The sequence below is a fragment of the Sus scrofa genome, chromosome X (genome assembly GCF_054392235.1).
Source record: "Sus scrofa isolate SSC_HxYL_T2T_F1_AM1 chromosome X, Sscrofa_HxYL_maternal_Yorkshire_Landrace_v2.0, whole genome shotgun sequence".
Classification (NCBI taxonomy): Eukaryota; Metazoa; Chordata; class Mammalia; order Artiodactyla; family Suidae; genus Sus; species Sus scrofa.
In genome coordinates, this window is record NC_139401.1 from 116,277,848 (window position 1) to 116,298,623 (window position 20,776).

Here is a 20,776-nt window from a genome sequence, read left to right on the forward strand (position 1 = left end):
TTAGAAGATAAATGCTGAAGTATTTAGAGGTGAACACTGTGACTTACTTTCAAATGGTTCAGAAATATATACCTGTATTTTATGTTCATTAATACACAGATCTATACTTCTGAAATAGATAATGTTTCTGTATTTCTAAATACAATAAATAGATGTATGTATATGTAGATTCTATGTAGGTATATGTAAGTATATATACACATACATTGGTGAGAGGAGAAAGCCAAAGTGGCAAAATGTTAACAATTAGAGAATCTATGTGAAGACTATATGATATCGGAAAATTTTCCAAGTAAGAAGTTGGAGGAAATAAGAAAGGAATACATACCATGGCAGTTCTAGACTTGATAAACCAGTCAAATCTAAACTGAGGAGCATTCCGAACACACTGTCTTAATTCTTCATACACGTTTTCTCTATCAAAGCCCATTTTGTGTAACATACAAATCAAGAATCTATCTTCTTCCTCAGTATAGTTCTTTCCTTTGCTGGTTCCGTACTGAATACGTAACTGATGAAATGGAGCCTTGTACCTTGCAATCTGTGGATTTAAACAAAATAGCGCTTTTAACTAAATGTGCAGATAATAACAAGCCAAAGCTAACCACCATTTAATTACTAATTAAGAACAATCTATTGGTAATTTGACAATTATGCAATAGAGTACTTTGGCATCCAGGGCTTTCTTGATACTGATCCTTCGTTGAATTCTTGCTTCTCCGCGTTCAATTTGAGCCATAATTTTCTCAATGTCCTGTAATTCATTGCAACGTTCCCAAAACACAGCTGAAAAACAGAGTTATTAATTCACAATTCTATCATCTTAAGTAAATAAATCCAAGGAACTGCAGAATAAAGAATTAACAGGAAAGGATACAGCGAACTTACACTGTTTATAATTAAGATTCAGATTCATCTGTATATTTATGTTCAATTATTAAATACTCCTAAAGGGTAATAAATGAGGAGTATTAAATACCTCTTTTCATTTAAGTAAGACCTCAACAAGAAAGTTTTAGGTTATCAATTTTACTTTCATGAAATATTATGGAGTTTTTAATTAACCACCCCAGAGGACTAGAATTTAAAAAGATACTACAGATACTGATTTAAGGTATGCTTCTATTCAGACATTATATAGAAGGTACCAAATACATAAAGTGAAACAGAAGAGAGAGTGGTCATATAAACCAGAGAACACAGCTTCCTAGCAAGCAAAAACAAAAGCACAACCATTGTCAACAGGTCAAACTACTTACTAAGCAGCAACTTCTACTGAAACTGCTGCTTCACTTCTGGATCCACTCACTATGCTTACAGTATTTCCAGTGATATACAACTTGCTTTTAAAATTTATTTGGAATGGTTTTTCTCTTAAATAAAAAGCCAAATCACCCACATTTTATAAATGAGCTAAATAATCTGGCTGCATTAATATGTCACATCTTGGAGTTCCCATTGTGGCTCAGCAGGTTAAGAACCCGACTAGTATCCATGAGGATGCAAATTTGATCCCTGGCCTCGCTTGGTGGATTAAAGATCCGGCATTGCCACAAGCTGCAGCACAGGTGGCAGATGTGGCTCAGATCTGGCGTTACTGTGGCTGTGGCAGTCTGGCGACTAAGGCTCTGATTCAGCCCCTAGTTTGGGAACTTCCATATGCCACGGATGTGGCCCTAAAAAGACAAAAAAAAAAAAAATCACATCTTATAACTTAAGTGAAAGGTCCTCTAATGGCATATTCTATATTCTCAAATTTTTTCATTTTTTTGAGTCTATCAAGAAAGGAATGTTAGGGATTAACATATACACACAACCTCAGATAAAATAGATAACCAACAAGGACCTACTGTATAGCACAGGAAATTATACTCAATATTCTATGATAACCTGTAAGGGAAAAGAATCTGAAAAGGAAGACATATATACATACAACTGAATTGCTATGCTGTATACCTGAAATTAACACAACATTGTAAATCAACTATACTCCAAGAAAAAAATTTTTTAATTTAAAAAAGAAAGGAATGCTAGTACTCTGATTTTTATAAGCACTTGTGTTCATTTATTCTTACTTATTCATTCAATACATACTTAAATGTTGCTGTATATAAGATACTCATGAATAGCCAAGTATACACATTGTTTCTTTTATTGCAACCAACTACATAAATTCATTCAAACCTCCCCAACCTCTGACATGGCCCAGTTAAGCTGTCCTGAGCTAGTCACACTACCCGGCCTGGTGTCAATCTGAGGGAGCATCTGACATGCTATCTTTTTTAATCATTTTTTTCTTGCAACTTCATACACACTGATGCTATCCCTCCTTCCTATCCTCTGAAGAAAATTCTACTTCATAAAACCTCTCTGCACAAATCTTTTACACTCTTTTCATTCACCTCTTGCTAAAATTTCTCTCTCTCCTCTGTATTTCCCCTCTTTAAGCCCCCAAGTGCCCCAAACTTATGTGATAAACTTTAAGAGTAGCAGTAATGTTATGCTGGTATCAAAGCAAAGGACATTCACAGGCTTGATGTTATACTACATGAAATAAAAACCCAATATAATCTATCTCTAAGGTCCCTGGAATGTCCCAGAAGACCCTTTCAGATTTCCAGAAGAAAAAAGGTATCTGTTCTCGAATTACACATGGATTTCTTCAAGCACTAGCACTATAAATATTAAAAGTTGCCCCCAGTCTATATTAATCTTTGGTATATTTATTAGCATTGCAATGGTTTCTCCCTACTATTTTTCACTGCAAAAAGTACAGAATTTCAGTTGTTACACTAATAGGCTTTGAGGGGCTAGCATAGAAACCTAAACCTACTTCATGACACTGTTTTTATGGGCGAAAATGTCCTAGATTCTATACAGCTGATATTCAGACTAAATTTGAGAGCTCAACCTAACTGGACTTCAGAAACTTTTTGTTCTACAAGAAAACTTTCTAGACATATTTATTTTTAATAAGATTTCTCTTCAGAAGCCTGAGGTTGGATGCGCTATGACATGGTATTAACTTCATATGCTTCAGCACCTAATCTAGTTCTGGTCAAGACCAAAGACACAGCTGAATAAGAGAGAGAGATGATTCTAGGACCAATTAACAGTTTATTCAAGCAGTCTTTTTAGATCTATTCCAACTTGCATAGAGTCAATGGAATCCACAGGACCTGCCTGGAGCAAACTGGAACTCTGATCGTGTTCGAGCATCTAAAAAGGTCTGATAGGAATATTCTACTTCAAGGACAAGACACTAATGCAATCCACTGAAACTGAAGTCTTAGACCTGATTTGCCCAAAAGATGACCAAATTCCAGGGCAAGTGGGCATTTTGCCAATGTGCATCCAACAGCTATCTTTGTTTTATCAGTCCTACATATACTCAGCTCTATCAGCTAACTAGTAGGGACAACAGCAATTTGTTTTGATAAATCTTAAGAATCTTTTCACTGAAGCACAAGTCTATTTTATACTTTCACCTACACTTTATTCATAAAAGTCTAAAGGTCTCTGAATAAAGGTACAATTAAACTGACATTAAAGAAATGCATAAGGTTACAATTAAACACCATTTTTGCAGTTTTACACAAACCTGAATACTCCATGACCTCCTCAGGGGATTTGCCCTCCACCTCTCGAGCTATGTTATCAATGTCATCTCTTCCGTACTTCTCATTAGCTTTAATAAACTGGTTAAAATCTCGCTTAGTCCAGTTGGTGAATCCCTGTGAACAAAAAATTAAGCATCATCAACAGAGGTTAAATTAACAAATCCGAATATTGTTCTATTTAGTTCTATACAACGATACATTAAAAACAGTTCAGGAGATTAAGGATCCAGTGTTGTCACTGCTGTGACATGGGTTCGATCCCTGGCCCAGGAACTTCCACATGCCATGGCCAAAAAAACCCAAAAAAACACAAGTTCAAAAAACTTAAAATTTTCCTCCCTACAAAACCCCAGGTTTTTTATATTGGAATCAAAAGTTGAGTTACAGTTATTGTAAAAATAACTGCTTTTCTATCATGAAGAGAATGTACTTCTCTTCATGGACTAAAAACAGATTTATAGTTCCAAAATATTATATAGTTTTAATTCCATATTTTATAGACGCTTACTATGTTAAAATACAAATGCATTAAAATAAAAACGTTAACATAAATGTGAAAGTCCCACTATTCCAGTACTTTGTTTTTCTCACAGACATATTCCCATGTAAATTAAGAAAAAAATGTGGATGCATTAAATCAAAAAGATATATGAAGGAAAAGAGACTGCCGAAAAACTTTTATAGCTCTTTGTATCATTCCAAACTACTGCGAATAAATAATTTTTGTTCAAAATTATATTCATAAATAGAATTTCTATAAATAGAATGTTATTGGGCCTACTCAAAGACAGAACAGTTCGACCAATCAGTGTTTTAAGTCTCTTTGGTATTTATTAGCATGTTTCTTAAGTCTCAAGAACAAAAATTTGTTTTCCACTCCTCATATCCCAACACACATAAATGTGATACCCTGAACAATGCAAAACTCTAGCCCAAGGCTTTAGCTGATAAAGATTTCCAATGACTCCACATTTTGTTCCTTTGTACTCTCATGATTTTTTTAAAAGACTGATTATTTAGGACAGTAGAGAAAGATGATGATTAAGGATGATTTCAACTATGGGGAGGGGCAAAAAATTCATTTTGTTTCTATTACAAACTAAAGCAATTTCTCAGTTGAGACTGTATATTCACAATATATTGCACACTCACAATATACTGCAAGCCAAATAACATTCTAAGACCATAACTTTATTTTTGTGTTCAGGAAATAAATTTTGAAAATAAAACATGAATATTTAAATGTTTTATTTTATTCTGTGGTATGTCCTAACACTCAGCCAGCTACAATTATATTTTCAAACCAAACTGTATGACTTCCAGGTATCTGGCTCAAAAACTTACAAACGTAATTTGTAAAAAAAATGATTCAACAAAATTACATATTATAACAAAGACCTATATAATAAAACATAAATATAAAAACCATCTTTCAATAATTAATGCGGAAATTTTCCTAGTGCAGTGCTTTGCATACTACTCAAAAGAATTTGTTGAATAAATAAATCTTGGTGGCAATTTTCTATACTAAGTTGGAAGCATACAGTACACATTTTTACTATTCTGCAAAGATCTCTCACCCTGTAATTCTTTTTATCTTCTACATATTATTTTGGAAGTATGACCCTCATTAACGCAACAATGACAAGAAAGCATTAATATGTTGTTCAAATGGAAATGTTCCCTATTTAATCACTATTAGTTTTAACTATATAATGAGCACCTTTAAAAATTTTAGAAATTTCTCAGTATTTTATTAAAGCTCTTTTCAAGAAAGGATATAAGGCATATTTAGAATTATAAATCATTCTAGAAATAAATGATTAGGAGAGTATAATTTCAGACAACAGTTCTGAAATTACACAAGTTATTAACAATAAATAAATTTAAATTTTCAAGAATATGTAATTATCAAGATTCATATGTGGATAAACTGATCTTATTAAAACTGATAAAATGCATGTCATTTCTAATAATTGACACGTATTTTGCATTTATGTATTTTATAGTATTTCCAAAAGAGTATATTCCATAAAAGGGATTAAAACTAGGGATATTTGGTCTAAATGTATGTTTATAAAATAGCCCTGAGTTTTGTTGTTATGGTCCAACCAGGGTACCAGGCCCATACAATAAAAAGTAAGTGTAATCTATATTTTCTTTTTTTTCTACTGGTTGACTAGAAGTACTTCAAAGCACTTGAAATAGTTTACTTGTGTGAGAAGTTTTTCCTTTTCTTCAGTCTCTTCTGGTGTAAGAGGTTCAGCTCCATCAATCTTTTTTTGCTCCTCTCTTTGAGCCACAGCTGGATTGGGGATGTCAGGATTCCTTGGGACCTAAAAATCAAGAGATGTGTTATGAGTAAACTGTTGAGAAAAATTAAATAAAGGTATACATACTCATATCAATATTTAGAGTTATTTTCAACAGTAAACAAAATAAAGTCATACCAGAATGATATATGATCCTCTCCACATTTCTACTACCATGATATTACCAGAGTAAAATTGTTCTTATATGTGCCACATAGTATTTTCTAGTTAAAACCCCATTACTAAGTGCCACATTATAGTCTAGATTTAATTATACCTTGGAACAAAAATATATCCTTATAATTTCGTAATACATGGTAATACTATCATTATCCCCAATACCAACATTATATAATAAAATCTCAAGCCCAGAAACAAAATATTTGGTAGTACGAAAAGAGCCCATATTCACCTGGCAATATAGACCAGGGCAGAGACGTGGCAATGCGCCTGAAGACTGCATCCAATGCTCTGATCAGTTCAACGTGCAAAAAGAAAGGAGTGCTTTTATTGCCTGCTGGGGTATGGAGAGAGCATCTTCACATAAAATGCAAAGACTGAAAGAAGTGACAGGATAAGGAAGAAGCAAAAAAAAAAAAAAAATACAGACTATATGTAAGAGGGAAGGGATAAGCGAAGCGCACAAACAGCTGTGATGGGACCCGCAGTCAAAGGAAAAAGACCACAGCAGCAGTGACCAATAGAAAGTATAGTGTATACTACACAGCTCTGCATAGTATGCAGAGCTGCAATACACTGATAGCTGAGAAGAAGAGAGCTCGAGTTCAGAAGACTGAGGGCAGAAGCTCAGCTCTCCAAGGAAGCAAGCAGTCAGCCAGTCATCTGTATCTTAAAACTGTAGCCCCAGGGGCTTCACTGTGTCACCATGAGCATAGACAGCCCATACAGTTCAGCAGTATAGAGCAGCATTCATTGTATGGAGTGATAAACTAAGTCACTCAGCACAAAGCCTCACACCATTTTTATGTGCATCTGCAGTGACAATGCAGCACGCTGATTTAAGAGGGCAGGTATATAACATGTAGAGTACATTTTACCGCATTCCATTAAACATGAAAAGTGTTGACAGTAAGCCTTCCACTGTTTGGAAGGCACACCTATCGTAAATGACTCATCCTCTCTAGGGGTATCAAGAAGTCTTGGTTTTACACAATGTAATTATAATACATTAGAGTACATTTCTCTAATTGTTAGACATATTTCATAGAGTTTGAAACTATAGCATTATAACTTAAAATACGTATTTTTAAATCTATTGTATCCAATAGTTGTTTAAATACAAAACCTACTAAATGGGCACTAAAAAGAAATACTGAAAAAAAAAACAGATTCATTTGTACATAGTCATCAGTACCAATCAATTTAGTAAGTACTGATTAAATGTCTATTTTGTCTGTAGCACTACAACAGGTATTCACTGGAATATAAAGAGCTCATAACGTCATTGTGGAATTCTGCGCTGTATTTTAAGAACCCTAAAGATTTACAGAGATGGAAAAGAGGGAAAGAACACTCTAGGCTGGAGCACTATAAGCAAAAACTATGAAGGCAAAAACAGAAGGAGCATATAGGGTTTATATGAGAAGGGATAAAAAACAGGCCAGGTGGAGACAGAATTAGAGGGCCTTCTGAAACTACACAGTAGGCAACAGCAAGCCATTGTAGACTTTCAACAAGGGAATAGTGTTTTCACCTGTCAGCCTTGTGCTGGATGGACTGAAGTGGGAAAGCGACTAGAGACAAGAGAACCAGCTAAACTGTCATAATCTAGAAATGAGGTATGATCACCTGGCTGAGGATGGTAGCAAATGGAAAGGGAGAAGAAGGTCTCAATTAAAAATGAAATGTAGTCCAGTGTATGCATGATTTAAAATAACTTTTCAATAACTAAATTCTATTCTTAAATTAAAGGCACACCAGCAATTCCATTCCTAACATATCTATACAAAGACTTTTGAGGAGAATGTTTACAGCAGATTTACTCATAAGAACCAACATCCAGAAAACAACCCAGGATGTCCATCAACAAGAGACTGGATAAGCAAACTGTGGTATATCCTTACAATGGAATAGTACTCAACAGTAAAAAGGAATGAACCATTGATAATGGGACCACATGGATGAATCTCAAAAAATGTTCTGATAAGTGAAGGAAGCCTTACACATAATATATGATTCCATTTCTGTGAAGTTCTAGAACAAAACAACTAATCTAGAGAGGAAACTAATATCAGAAGAGTGGCTCTCTCCAGGGAGGGGGTATGGGGATCAACTTGGAAGAGGTTACCTTCTGCAGTGACGGTAATGTTCTGTGTCTTTACAGGGGCCTTAGTTATGCAGGCATATGTGCTTGTAAAAATCCATCAAATAATACACAAGATTTATATATGTCAATGTATGTAAATTCTATCTTAAAAAATAATCAAATAAATATTGAACTCTGGCTAATATGCATTTTGAAGTGTTTCCAGGTAAAATATATTTATGTCTGCAACTTTGAAATGCATAAAAAACTAAGAAGGACATACATTTGATAGAAAGCTGGAGAAATGGGACAAATAGATGATAAAGCAAATACAGTAAGATGTAAACTGGAGAATATATACTGTGTATACGTATGTTCACTCTATTATTTCAACATTTTTGTATGTTTGAAAATTTTTCATAAAATGCTGAAAAAAATTACAGACATAGCTTTGAAAGTTTAGATCCTTTAAATTGTTAGTGAAATTCTCCAGCCTCAAATTTTAATTTTAAATGAGGAAAAACTCTTTTCATCTTTAAGATATTTCTCTACCAAATAGCTTTAAACTTTCCAAATCCAACAAACCACACTTTAACAAAATATTTCATAACTATCTAATTTTATGACATAAAATGGGTAATATACCTACACAAAATAAACTGTTTATTTTTATGTAGATGTCCCCAATACTACAAATTTCCCCCTTGAACTTTAATAAAAGCAATTATCAGGATATTATATCATACCATTAGCTTTTAGGATCCACTGCTCATATTTTTAATACAGCAAAACTTTAGAATGACTTCATCAATTTTATATTTACTATTTTAATTCTAAAAATTACTCAAATAGCTGCCAAAATTTTTAGAATTAGATGTGACTCAAAATTCCTAAATTCTTTTATCTCCTCCTACAAATAATCTCCTTACTATTTATTATTTTTAAAGGTATTCATTTTTTACCTCATGAGGTTTTTATCGGCATTAAGCTTCCTAGAGTGATTTCAAAGTGCTATATAAGAATTAAGTAGACAAATTATAAACCAACAGTACTAAACAGATAGCTAGAAAGTATCTCAAATACTCATACTGTATATATTACTGATCACCCGCAGCAACACAATACAGCCACAATATGCAAGAAGTTATCTTTCAAGGAAACATCTCAATTATTATGTGGGTTTCTACTCAGATTGTAAGGAATCTGTGATTAAGAGCTATGTTCCATGGAAAAGTGAAAACTGGGGGTCTTGTTTCTTAGGAGTTTCAGCATAGAAAAATGGAATACTGAATTACATGTGACAACACACAAAATGAAAGCAGTAACCTGAAATCAGCTCTCTGTATTTTAGTTCTAACACAGCAAAACAGGTGGCCCACAATGACACATTGTCAAAACTCACAAAGATTACAGAACTGCCTGCATTTGTCAAACGTTTATATCCATCTCTGGAGAATTTTCTATTGAAGATACATGTTAGAAGGTTCTACAGATTTTTTCACCTTCTAATATGGTAAAACTCTTTCACTCTAGGACTTAGACTGACTCAATGGGACTTCTGGGTACTCTGGACTTTTTAAATTCTGCAACTGAAATTTTAATTCAGTCGCCTTCTTCCAATAGAAAGATTTTAGTGAACAACTGACTAAAACCATTAAGTAACTCCTTTAAGTCACAAGAACAATGAAGCTTCTGAATATGTCTAACAAGGTCAAAGCTTGGACAGCAGGGAAAACTGGCATATAATGCACAGCTAGCTACCCACCAAGTGGCTAGGACAAAACAAATACTTCTCTCTGCCTCAAATAAAACAAAACTAGATCTTATTACCAGAAAAACTGCTGTGACCTTGTTGTGCTGAATATCGAGGGAGAAAAAAACAAAGTAGAGAATACAAATGCAAATAAACAAGCCCTGGAGAAAAACGCCATTTACCAACTGCTTCAAACCTACTGAGCCCCTCACTAGCCCCACCCCAAATCACTAGAGAATGTGAGTGTGAGGACTCAGTGCACAAAATGCTACCATGCACAAGAGTGCCCCTAGCTTTAGACAAAACCTTTCTCCCCTGGGCTAACAAACATTTCAGCAGAAAGGAGGAAAGGAGTCCCTTTTTGAGAACCGAACTGCATAAAGAATACCAGCAAACTCCACTACAGCAGTCCTGCTCATCTAACAAACGAGTGCTCCATTCACTTTGAGACTCGGGTGAGTTGGCTGGAGGTTTAGTAGGGGGAAAAAAATCAATGCTAGATACCCTTGAGAAGATATGCCCAATACTTTTATCAACATGACATCATCTTTCATGGGAAGCTTTTGCAGATGATTAACATGCCATGCTCATCTATCCATACAGTTGGCCCTCTGTATCCGCGGGTTCCGCATCCGTGGATTCAAGCAATCTCAGGTCAAAAATACTTGGGGGGAAAAAATCCAGAAAGTTCCAAAGGGCAAAACTTGAATTTGCTGCATGTTGGCAACTATTTCCATAGCACTCACATTGTATTTGTACCTATTTGCATAGCAATTACACTGTATTAGGTATTATAAGAAACACAGAGATGATATAAAATACATGGGCAGAATTACGTAGGTTACATGCAAATACTGTGCCATTTTATATAAGGTACTTGAGCATCCACGGATTGTGGTATCTGGGGGGGGGGGGGTTCTGGAACCAATGCCCCGCAGATATTGAGGGACAACTGTACTCAAAACACGAGACCCACCCAATTAAAGCACCCACCTTAGCTCAGGTCTGTAGCCCCTGGTAAAGAATGGAAGAGACAAGGTTCAGAAAGAACCAACATCCAGAATGTATTCTTCTTTGTCTTGTAAATCCTCAGCTAAGTATGCATTTGGAAGACCAAGGCAAGTCTAAAGACCATGCAAAGGCAACCCAGGATGGGGCTGAGGAGAGCTCAGGGCTAGGAGTGGAGTGGTAGAGGATCCATTCTCCATGCCCACTGCCACCACCACACTCCAAGCGACCACCATCTTCTCACCTTCACACTGCAGCAGCCTCCTGGCTTGTTTCCCTGAAGAAACTCACCATTCTCTGTGTTGCAGCCAGAGTGATTTTTTTTTTGGTGCACCCAGGGCGTGTGGAAGTTCCCAGGCCAGGGATCAAACCCGTGCCACAGCAGCAACCCTGCAGTGACCACACCTGATCCTTAACTCCTGGAATTCCCGCTGTGCCACAAGGGAACTCCAACAGTGATTCTTAAAAATGTAAATCTGATCATAATCCACCACTTATAAGGAGATTGCCAAATTACTCAGGGATAATTACTCAACCTCTCTATGCCTCAATTTCCCTATTTATAAAATAGGCATGTAGTTCCAGCGCTCTTATGAGAATAATGAACTAATCATTCTAAGCAATTAAGAGCAAGCAACACAAGTAAGAACTAAATAAGTATCTTGTTATTATTTTATCACCCACCCACCCACCCCTCTGCCTTAAAAACACCTCGAAGGTTTTCTTTTGCTCTAAAGTTCAACCTAATTAATATGACCTTCATGATCCACATGATCGGACCCAACCCGTTCACCAGTTTCATCTCAAGTCATTCTCCTCCTCACCAACACCTATCCCAAGCAACACTAGCCTTCTTCCAATTTCTAAAAGGGCACTCCTCCTTCAGTCTGCAACAGCTCTGTACCTGTGGCTCCCCCACCTAAGCGATTCTCTCCTACACTTCACTGGGCTAATTCCCATGCATCTCTCTGATCTCGGCTGAGATGCTGGTCCTTAGGGACCACCACCCTGATCGCCCAGTTCACATCAGATACCCATGTCATGCTCCCTGGTAGCAGCCTTTATAAGCACCAAAAACAAATGTCACTACTCTGTGCTATCAGCTTCATGTCTTGTCTCCTCCATTAGAATGTAAGTACCATGCACCGAGCAACCTTGTCTGTTTTATTCGCCAGTTTATCCTCAGAGCTTGGCATAGGACCTGGCACAGAGGAGCACTCAATAAGTATGTATTAAGTGAAGGCCAGCTTTACTTTCACTCATACTCGCTCTCCTGTCCTTCTCTCCAGGAGGTGAGGAAGAAAACAATAAGGTGCCATAGCACGGACTCCGTGCCATCTTCCCTCTCATTCATCTTTTTCCTCTCTTCTTGAACCTTCCTATCACCCTTCACAGCTGTCCCTTCATTCCTCCTCCTTCTAAAGTTTCCTCCCTCCTCCATCTCCTTCCAGTTGGCTACCACCCAACTGCCATGCAAGACCCCACCCGTAACCACAAACTGCCTGTAATGAAAGGCACTGTCTACATTAAAACCAGGGCTGTGGTGAGAATGTGGTGGGCACTGTATTATCTCAGGGAACAGAACTGCAATATCTCCAAAGAAGGAGCATGAACGGCTATATTAGCAGAGATGATTTTTTTATTGCTGCTACTTGACTACCACTTGGCTCACCTCCCAAACAACATGTCAAACCACTGTAAACACAGTCCTTATTTAGGGCTGCAGAAAGAGGCAGAGTTATGTCACATGCAGAAATAGCCCAGAATGTCTGAGTGGAAAGAGAACAGCATTTGAACCCTGAGAACCTGTGTTTGAGACCAGTCCCCTTGGCAACTCTCTAGATACCTGACCTTGAACGAGTCATTTAATCTCTCTAAACTTCAGTTTCCTCATCTATTACATGGAGTGATAGTAATACCTATCTCACTGGGTTTCTTAGAAATCAAATGAAGAATGCAGTAAAGTATTTCTTCAATTATAAAATGCTCTACACGGTTGATTACTGAGGTCTAACATATCAGTTTAATTCTCCCATCAAGCCTCAGTAATAACAGTTAATAAAAGCACAGAAAATAATGATCTAAACCTAACGTTTTTTATAATCCTTAGTGGGATAATACATATATATATATATATATATTTGTTTAAGAAACTTTATTAACTACCTTGTTAATTTTACTATTTTCATTTTATATCTTGAACCTGTAACTTGCCTGTTTCTTCAAACATACTGCTGTTTTTACTTTCTTTGAAACTGGTTTTATGCCTGGACGGAATGTTCAACCATGGTTACTTTATTCTTGTACGACTTGCTAAGAAGGATTTTATCCAGTCCTGTTGGTTAAATACATTCAAATTTAATCAAATTTCCCTAACCAGTTTATAACTAACCACTTATGTTCACCTTAAATTTTTACTCCTATTTATATATATTTCCACTTAACTCAGCCCTACTTCTTGTTCCTATTTACATATATATTTCTCCTTATATTCACCTTAAGTTTCTTATCCATACATAAATAATATATAGATTTTGGTACATAAATAGCAAGCAAAGATTTTTTTGGCTCTATTTCAAATGACAATGTTCTAACTCTGGATAAATAGTAGAAACACTCTAGAGATTCACTCAGTTTCCAAAATATTAACTAACTAAATAGCCCATATATAGGGAGCTTTATAAAATAACTGGTTATAGTTCCACTTGTGATTAATGTTCATAAAATAAATTTTAAAACACAGCTTCCAATTCATAAAACAGAAATCATCATGAAATTATAATAGTGTTAATATTTTTATAATTTTATTCATACTATTGATTATTATACTTTTGGTCATCCCTTTCCATTCACTGGGAAGTCCATTTCAACATACAGAAATAAACTGGTATGCTTAATCTCTCAATGTGAAAGCTTTAGTATGACAAATATTAAGCTTCACTCACTATAAATGAGTTCCTCTCTAACTATAAATAAGAATTTCAGATTTCAAACGATCATTTTTAAATTCTATAATTCATTACTATGTCTATCACTATTTTAACACCCAAGTGACCACAACCCACTAGCCAGCAATAGAGCTTTCATCAGTCTATGAGCAATAAACACAAAAATACTATTTCTTGGTCATTTTGAGGAAAACAATAAAAAATTTCTTATCATGTAACATACATTCACCCTTTTTTTTTTCCTTTTTTGGCCACACCCACGGCATATGGAAGTTCCTGGGCCAAAGATCAAATGTGAACCACATCTGTGGATCCTTAGCCCACTGTGCCAGGCCAGGAATCAAACCAGCAGCACCACAGAGACAAGCTGGATCATTAACCCACTGAGCCACAGCAGGAACTCCCAACATTCACTTCTAATTAAACACACACCTATTATTCATTCTACATATTCTTTAAGCACCTGAACACTAGCATTATCAAATATGTTATTACTATTTTGAAATATTGGATAATTCTCCATTAATTCCATTTAATGATGATCTTGCTGGTGATTAGAGAGTTTGATGCTTTACTTCCAGTTAGACTTCTTCTTTGGTTTTAAAAACACCACTACTTTGATTTACTCAGATTCTGTCACATTAAAATGAAACACTTTCTAGTCTAACTTAATAGAATACTGTAGCTTAAAAGATTACATTACTCTAATTTGATAAAGCTGAAAAATTACCTTATAGCCTATTGTCTTCCTATAATAAAGAATTTCCTTTTCGAGGAGCTCGAATAAGCGTGGTGGAAAAAACTGAAAATCTTGAACATTTGGCTGTTTTGGAGGTCGTGGAGCCTGTAGGGGAAAAATGCGTTACATGTATATTTGTTTCCAGTATATTAAATGAACATACTTATCTTTTATTATTTCTTTTATATATAGAAAAATAAATACAATGGAATCCACTTACATGTTTGGAGCATATCAAGGACTTTTCTGCATTGCTGTTATATTTTAGGGACTAAGATTTAGCACTAATATAAGTAAATCCAAATTAGAGACCATGCTACAAGAGAATTCCGCTATAGGACATAAAACCCAGCCTCAGACTGTTTTACCTTTGGCACCTTTGGTTCGCTGACACGTAATGCCTCTCTGAATTCCGCTATAGGACATAAACCCCAGCCTCAGACTGTTTTACCTTTGGCACCTTTGGCTCGCTGACACGTAATGCCTCTCTGAAGTAGGCATCCACCGCATAGTTTGCTTTGCGTTCTCGTTTGGGAGGTTCAATCCATTCCACCATTCCAAGCTATACACGAAAACAAGAATGAGGAATTTAACTACTCCAAATAGTTGATAAATAGCAGGCACAGCAAGGCTGTAGAAGCGTGAGAAAAGCAAAGCCATTAGAAAGAATAAAAACTTTCTCTGTAAAACTCTAATTCAAAGATACATGCACCCCACAGTTCATAGCAGCACTATTTACAATAGCCAAGATATGGGAACAAACCAACTGCCCATCCACAGACAATTGGTTTAAGAAGATGTGATACAGGAGTTCCCGTCGTGGCGCAGTGGTTAACGAATCCGACTAGGAACCATGAGGTTGCAGGTTCGGTCCCTGCTCTTGCTCAGTGGGTTAACGATCTGGCGTTGCCGTGAGCTGTGGTGTAGGTTGCAGACGCGGCTCGGATCCCGTGTTGCTGTGGCTCTGGCGTAGGCCGGTGGCTACAGCTCCGATTCAACCCCTAGCCTGGGAACCTCCATATGCCGCGGGAGCGGCCCAAGAAATAGCAACAACAACAACAACAACAACAACAACAAAACAACAACAAAAAAGACAAAAAAAGACAAAAAAAAAAAAAAGAAGATGTGATACAGAGTTCTCACCATGGCTCAGCGGAAACAAATCTGACTAGTAACCCTTGAGGATGCAGGTTCAATCCCTGGCCTCGCTGAGTGGCTTAAGGACCCGGCGTTGCCGTGAGCAGTGTAGGTCACAGACGCTGCTGGGATCTGGCCTTGCTGTGGCTGTGGCATAGGCCGGCGGCTACAGCTCCAATTCAACCCCTAGCCTAGGAACTGCCATATGCCACCGGAGCAGCCCTAAAAAGAAAAAGACATGATATATATGTATATATACACACATACACACACACAAAGCAATACACTGAGCCATAAAAAAGAAGGCAATATTGCCATTAGCAGCAACATGGATGGACATAGAGAATATTAATAAAGTCAAAGTCAAAGAAAAATACTATATGATATTACTTATATGTGGAAACTAAAAATAGTACAAATAAATTTATATACAAAACAGACCCACAGACAGAAAACAAACGTATGGTTACCAAAGGGCACAGGGAGGAAGAGTGGGACAAATTAGGAGTATGGGATTAACAAACAACTATACATAAAATAGACTGGCAACAAGGATTTACTCTATAGCACAAAGAATTACATCCAATGTGGAGTTCCCACTGTGGCGCAGTGGAAACAAATCCGACTGGGAACCGTGAGGTTGTGGGTTCGATCCCTGGCCTCACTCAGTGGGTTAAGGATCCAGCATTGCCAGAGCTGCGATGTAGGTCTCAGATGCAGCTCAGATCCCGTGTTGCATGGCTGTGGTGTAGGCTGGCAGCTGCAGCTCTGATTCGACCCCTAGCCTGGGAACCTCCATATGCTGCAAGTGCAGCCCTTTTTAAAAAGCAAAAAAAAAAAAAAAAAAAAAAAAAGAATTATATTCAATATCCTATGATAATCCATAATGGAAAAGAACCTGAAAAAAAATAACTGAATCACTCTGCTGTATACCCGAAAGTAACACAGTATTGTAAATCAGCAATACTTGAATTATTTTAAAAACTCGTTTTTATAAGGCACAGTTATACATCCCGAATTCTAAAACTTTGTACTATATACCAAGTTCAGGTGTGCATGCAAGGATGATTTTCTTTTTTGTTTTTAAGTAAGTTTAAAACTTAGCTTTTCCTTATAATTGAGAAGAATTTACACAACCTGGTTAATATTTTATGTCAAAATAAATAAACAGCATCTAATATATGAGGAAGACTAATACTGATTCTGTTAACTCTGTTAAGTGTATGAATTAGGAAATAGCTAAAAGTCATAAATAATGAATATCAACATTACATGCATACATCCCTTCAAATCAAGAGAAATTGTACAATGAGACCTCTTGGTAAGGTGGCTGTGGGAAACGCCAGTGGAATCAGAAAGACCTGAACTTGAAACCAGGTTCTACTACTTTACCAACTGTATAACTTTGAAGAAATTATTTTTTCCATCTGTAAAATGGGAATAATATTAATACCTACCCAGAGGATTAAATGTGACCATATATTGTAAAGCATTTGGTAAACAACCAAGAATTAAATGTAAGTTATTATTAAACATCCAAAGTGGGGTGAACAATGATTTGGCAGCATTACAAAGCTTTCCTCCAATATCAGCTAGAAAATGCAATTTAAAAGCCAAGAGACAAAAGTGACAATATAAAGTTCCAAAGTCTGTAGGTACAGTTTTCCAGTTCGGATAGTCTTCCTGAGTTCACAGTGCCTAGCCTAGTGCCTTTACACAAATGAGGCCATTAATCTACAAATAATGATCCCACTCTATGTGACCTTATCTACAGGGTGAGCTCTAGCCTTGGTATCATATTTTAAGAGTCGATGATAGACTAAGATGACTAGATTGGTTAGAAATCTACACAATTTCAGTGTCTAGAGAAGTAAAGACTAAAGACAAAATGGTGGCATCCACATATGTAAAAGTCTATCTAAGAGGAAAAAAACAGTTCTTTGTTGATCCTGAAGATTAAAACCAATGTGGAAAGTCATAGGAAAGTAGACTGCTACTCAACATAATTTAACAAACCTAACTACCTATTTGCAAGTCAATGTCAAGGATACAAAGATGAATAAAACAATCTCTTCCACCAAGAAGCTTATAAGCCAAATAGGACATTTTCTCAGAACCAGAGAATATAAAACAATGAAATGAAATATCCTGAGAGGAGAGGAGTAAGAGTCCCAACATGACGGCATTTAAAGAGAGGCTGGATGCGGAGAGATTTAAAAAAAATAAATAAACAGAGACTGGCTAACTATTCTAGATGCTACAGATGGGATTTCTTAATTACAAAACAGGTTAGACTAAATGACCTTTAAGGTCTCTTAATTCTAAGAGTCCGTGGGATGTGGGTAGTATAACATGAGTTGAGTAAAATGAGAAATATCCAGAATAATGAAACAAGTTTTGTTTTGTTTTTCCCCTCAAGTGGATTAATATGAGATGACAGTAATGGAAAATATATTTTTAAAATAACCAATATTTTATTTGTCTCGATTGAGTGAAAATAAATCAACAATAACTTACTAAAAGTAATATATTTGGCCACTTGACCTATATGTGTTTGAAGGTGTAGCTATTCAAATTTGCAATAAGTAGTAAAGGCCAATTCCTGAACTTTCAAAAACAGACTAAATCATGTGAATTAGTTTTAGATTAATACAAACATATTCGAGTTAATTTATTCAGATTCAATGTCAGTCATTAATTCACCAGGTATGGTTATAAACTAATGGAACTAGTTCAACAAGTCCTATATGAAAATCTACCTCACTGCAATTCCCATGATATGTATGAACGACATTCTTGCGGTTTTTCAATTCTCTTCAAAGCATAATATGAACCTATTTTTGAGAACCTATCTAGAAAATATGGAAAGACAAATTAAATACAATCTCAACTTAGAATATTCAGGGAAAAAAATCTGAAGAGTTCCCATTGTGGCTCAATGGGAACAAACCCAACTGGTATCCATGAGGACACAGGTTCATTCATTCCCTGGCCTCATTCAGTGGGTTAAGCATCCGATGTTGCCATGAGCTACGGTGTAGGTCACAGACATGGCTCAGATCCCAAGTTGCTGTAGCTGTGGTGTAAGCCAGCAGCTGTAGCTCTGATTCAATCCCTAGCCTGGGAACTATATGCCATGGATGTGGCCCTAAAAAAGAAAAATTTAAAAAATTTTTTTAATCTGATTTAATCAGACATTCAATTATAAAAGTACAAATCATCATAGTTGTTATTAAGTTTCTCTGTATCTGTACATCATTATTTTGCTAGAATTAGAAGCACAGAAAAACCTGTTATATTAAAAACAGACAAACATTTTACTAAGCCTAATTCTCCTCTAAGGACGTAGATAAGAAACATCACTGATATTTAGACTTTTCGCTATTTAATATTTTCCACTTTATAAGACACTCTTAATACCAATAAGCCCACGGGAATAATTGTAAAATTAATAAAATCCTTATCACATAATGAGATCTAAAAAGCATATTGGAAAGGCAGTTTCCACCCCGTGCATGCAGGCTAGCACCCCCATCTCATCAGAATAAACCATAAGTAGTCTGAAGTAAGGTTATAAATAGAATAACCACATAGACTTTGGTCAAGATACTAAAAACTAACCAGAAATAATGGTAGCTGCAAAGCATTATCACCATAATACCTGTAATGCAAACTAAACTAAAATGCCTCCCCTCTCAATTTTCAACAAAATCGATTAGGAAGAATAAGCTTTTTTTTTTTATAATTTTTTAAAAATGTTTTCCCACTGTACAGCATGGGGATCAAGTTATTCTTACATGTATTTTCCCCACCCTTTGTTCTGTTGCAATCTGAGTATCTAGACATAGTCCTCAAGGAAGAATAAGCTTTTTATTTTAACAAATTCATTCTGTCAGTTAAGAAAATAACATCTTTATGGAACAATCTGAGTAACAAAATTTAAAAATACAGAATTGTATTAGAACTCAAAAAATAAGTATCTTTGAGTCCATGCTTATATAAATAAATGAGTACATAAATAAAAAGGGAGAAGGAAGAGCTTCTCCTTACAGAAAAATCCCAATTAATAAACATACATGGAATGAAGAAAATACAAAATTACCATTAGGTAAACACCACAATAAGAACTACTGCAGGCGACCTCCACCAAGAGACTGCTAAAAATCACAGGTGAGGAGTTCCCGTCGTGGCGCAGTGGTTAACGAATCCGACTAGGAACCATGAGGTTGCGGGTTCGGTCCCTGCCCTTGCTCAGTGGGTTAGCGATCCGGCATTGCTGTGAGCTGTGGTGTAGGTTGCAGACGCGGCTCGGATCCTGCGTTGCTGTGGCTCTGGCGTAGGCCGGTGGCTACAGCTCCGATTGGACCCCTAGCCTGGGAACCCCCATATGCCGCGGGAGCGGCCCAAGAAACAGCAAAAAGACAAAAAAAAAAAAAAAAAAATCACAGGTGAAAGTTTGAGGAGTATCTCCCCCAAGATATTTATCATTTACAAAAGAAAAAATGGTAACTCTCTGGTGGAAAAACCCAGCAGACACCTTCTCAACTAAGTGATTACGGTTGACATCTCCAGTAATACAACACCATGACGTCGTATGTTCCCTGGTACAATGTACTGAGAAAGACCGACATCCCCTCCAAGGCATTCTTGCCAAAAATGCATAATCTCAGTCACTCATGAGAAAATGTCAGACAAACCCAAAGTGAGAGACAAACTACAAGACAACCAAACAATACTCTTCTAAAGTGACAATATCATGAAAGACAAAGACTGAGAATTATCACAGATTAGAAAAACACAAGGAGAACAGCAACAAAAGGCAAGGTAGAGCAAGAGAATGAGAAGACAAGCCACAGACTGGGAGAAAGTGTTTGCAAAAGATATGTCTGATAAAAGACTATTATCCAAAGTTATGCAAAGAACTCTTAAAACTCAACAATAAGAAAACAATCTGATTTTTAAATGAGCGAAAAATCTCAATGGACACCTCCCC

The 20,776-nt window shown here is 36.2% G+C and overlaps 1 protein-coding gene across 26 annotated transcripts in view; it reads right to left on the bottom strand.

Moving 5' to 3' along the window:
* The window catches only part of SMARCA1 (SWI/SNF related, matrix associated, actin dependent regulator of chromatin, subfamily a, member 1), a 75,567-nt gene that overhangs the window by 14,230 nt on the left and 40,561 nt on the right, over nucleotides 1–20,776 (bottom strand). For all 26 annotated transcript variants that reach the window (XM_021080855.2, XM_085008506.1, XM_085008505.1 and 23 more), the window contains 6 exons: nucleotides 15,098–15,208; nucleotides 14,638–14,751; nucleotides 5,834–5,956; nucleotides 3,602–3,734; nucleotides 668–786; nucleotides 329–541 (listed from right to left, as the gene is read on the bottom strand). In XM_021080855.2, the coding sequence (XP_020936514.1) occupies nucleotides 329–541; nucleotides 668–786; nucleotides 3,602–3,734; nucleotides 5,834–5,956; nucleotides 14,638–14,751; nucleotides 15,098–15,208 (813 nt within the window). The remainder of the gene's footprint in view (nucleotides 1–328; nucleotides 542–667; nucleotides 787–3,601; nucleotides 3,735–5,833; nucleotides 5,957–14,637; nucleotides 14,752–15,097; nucleotides 15,209–20,776) is intronic.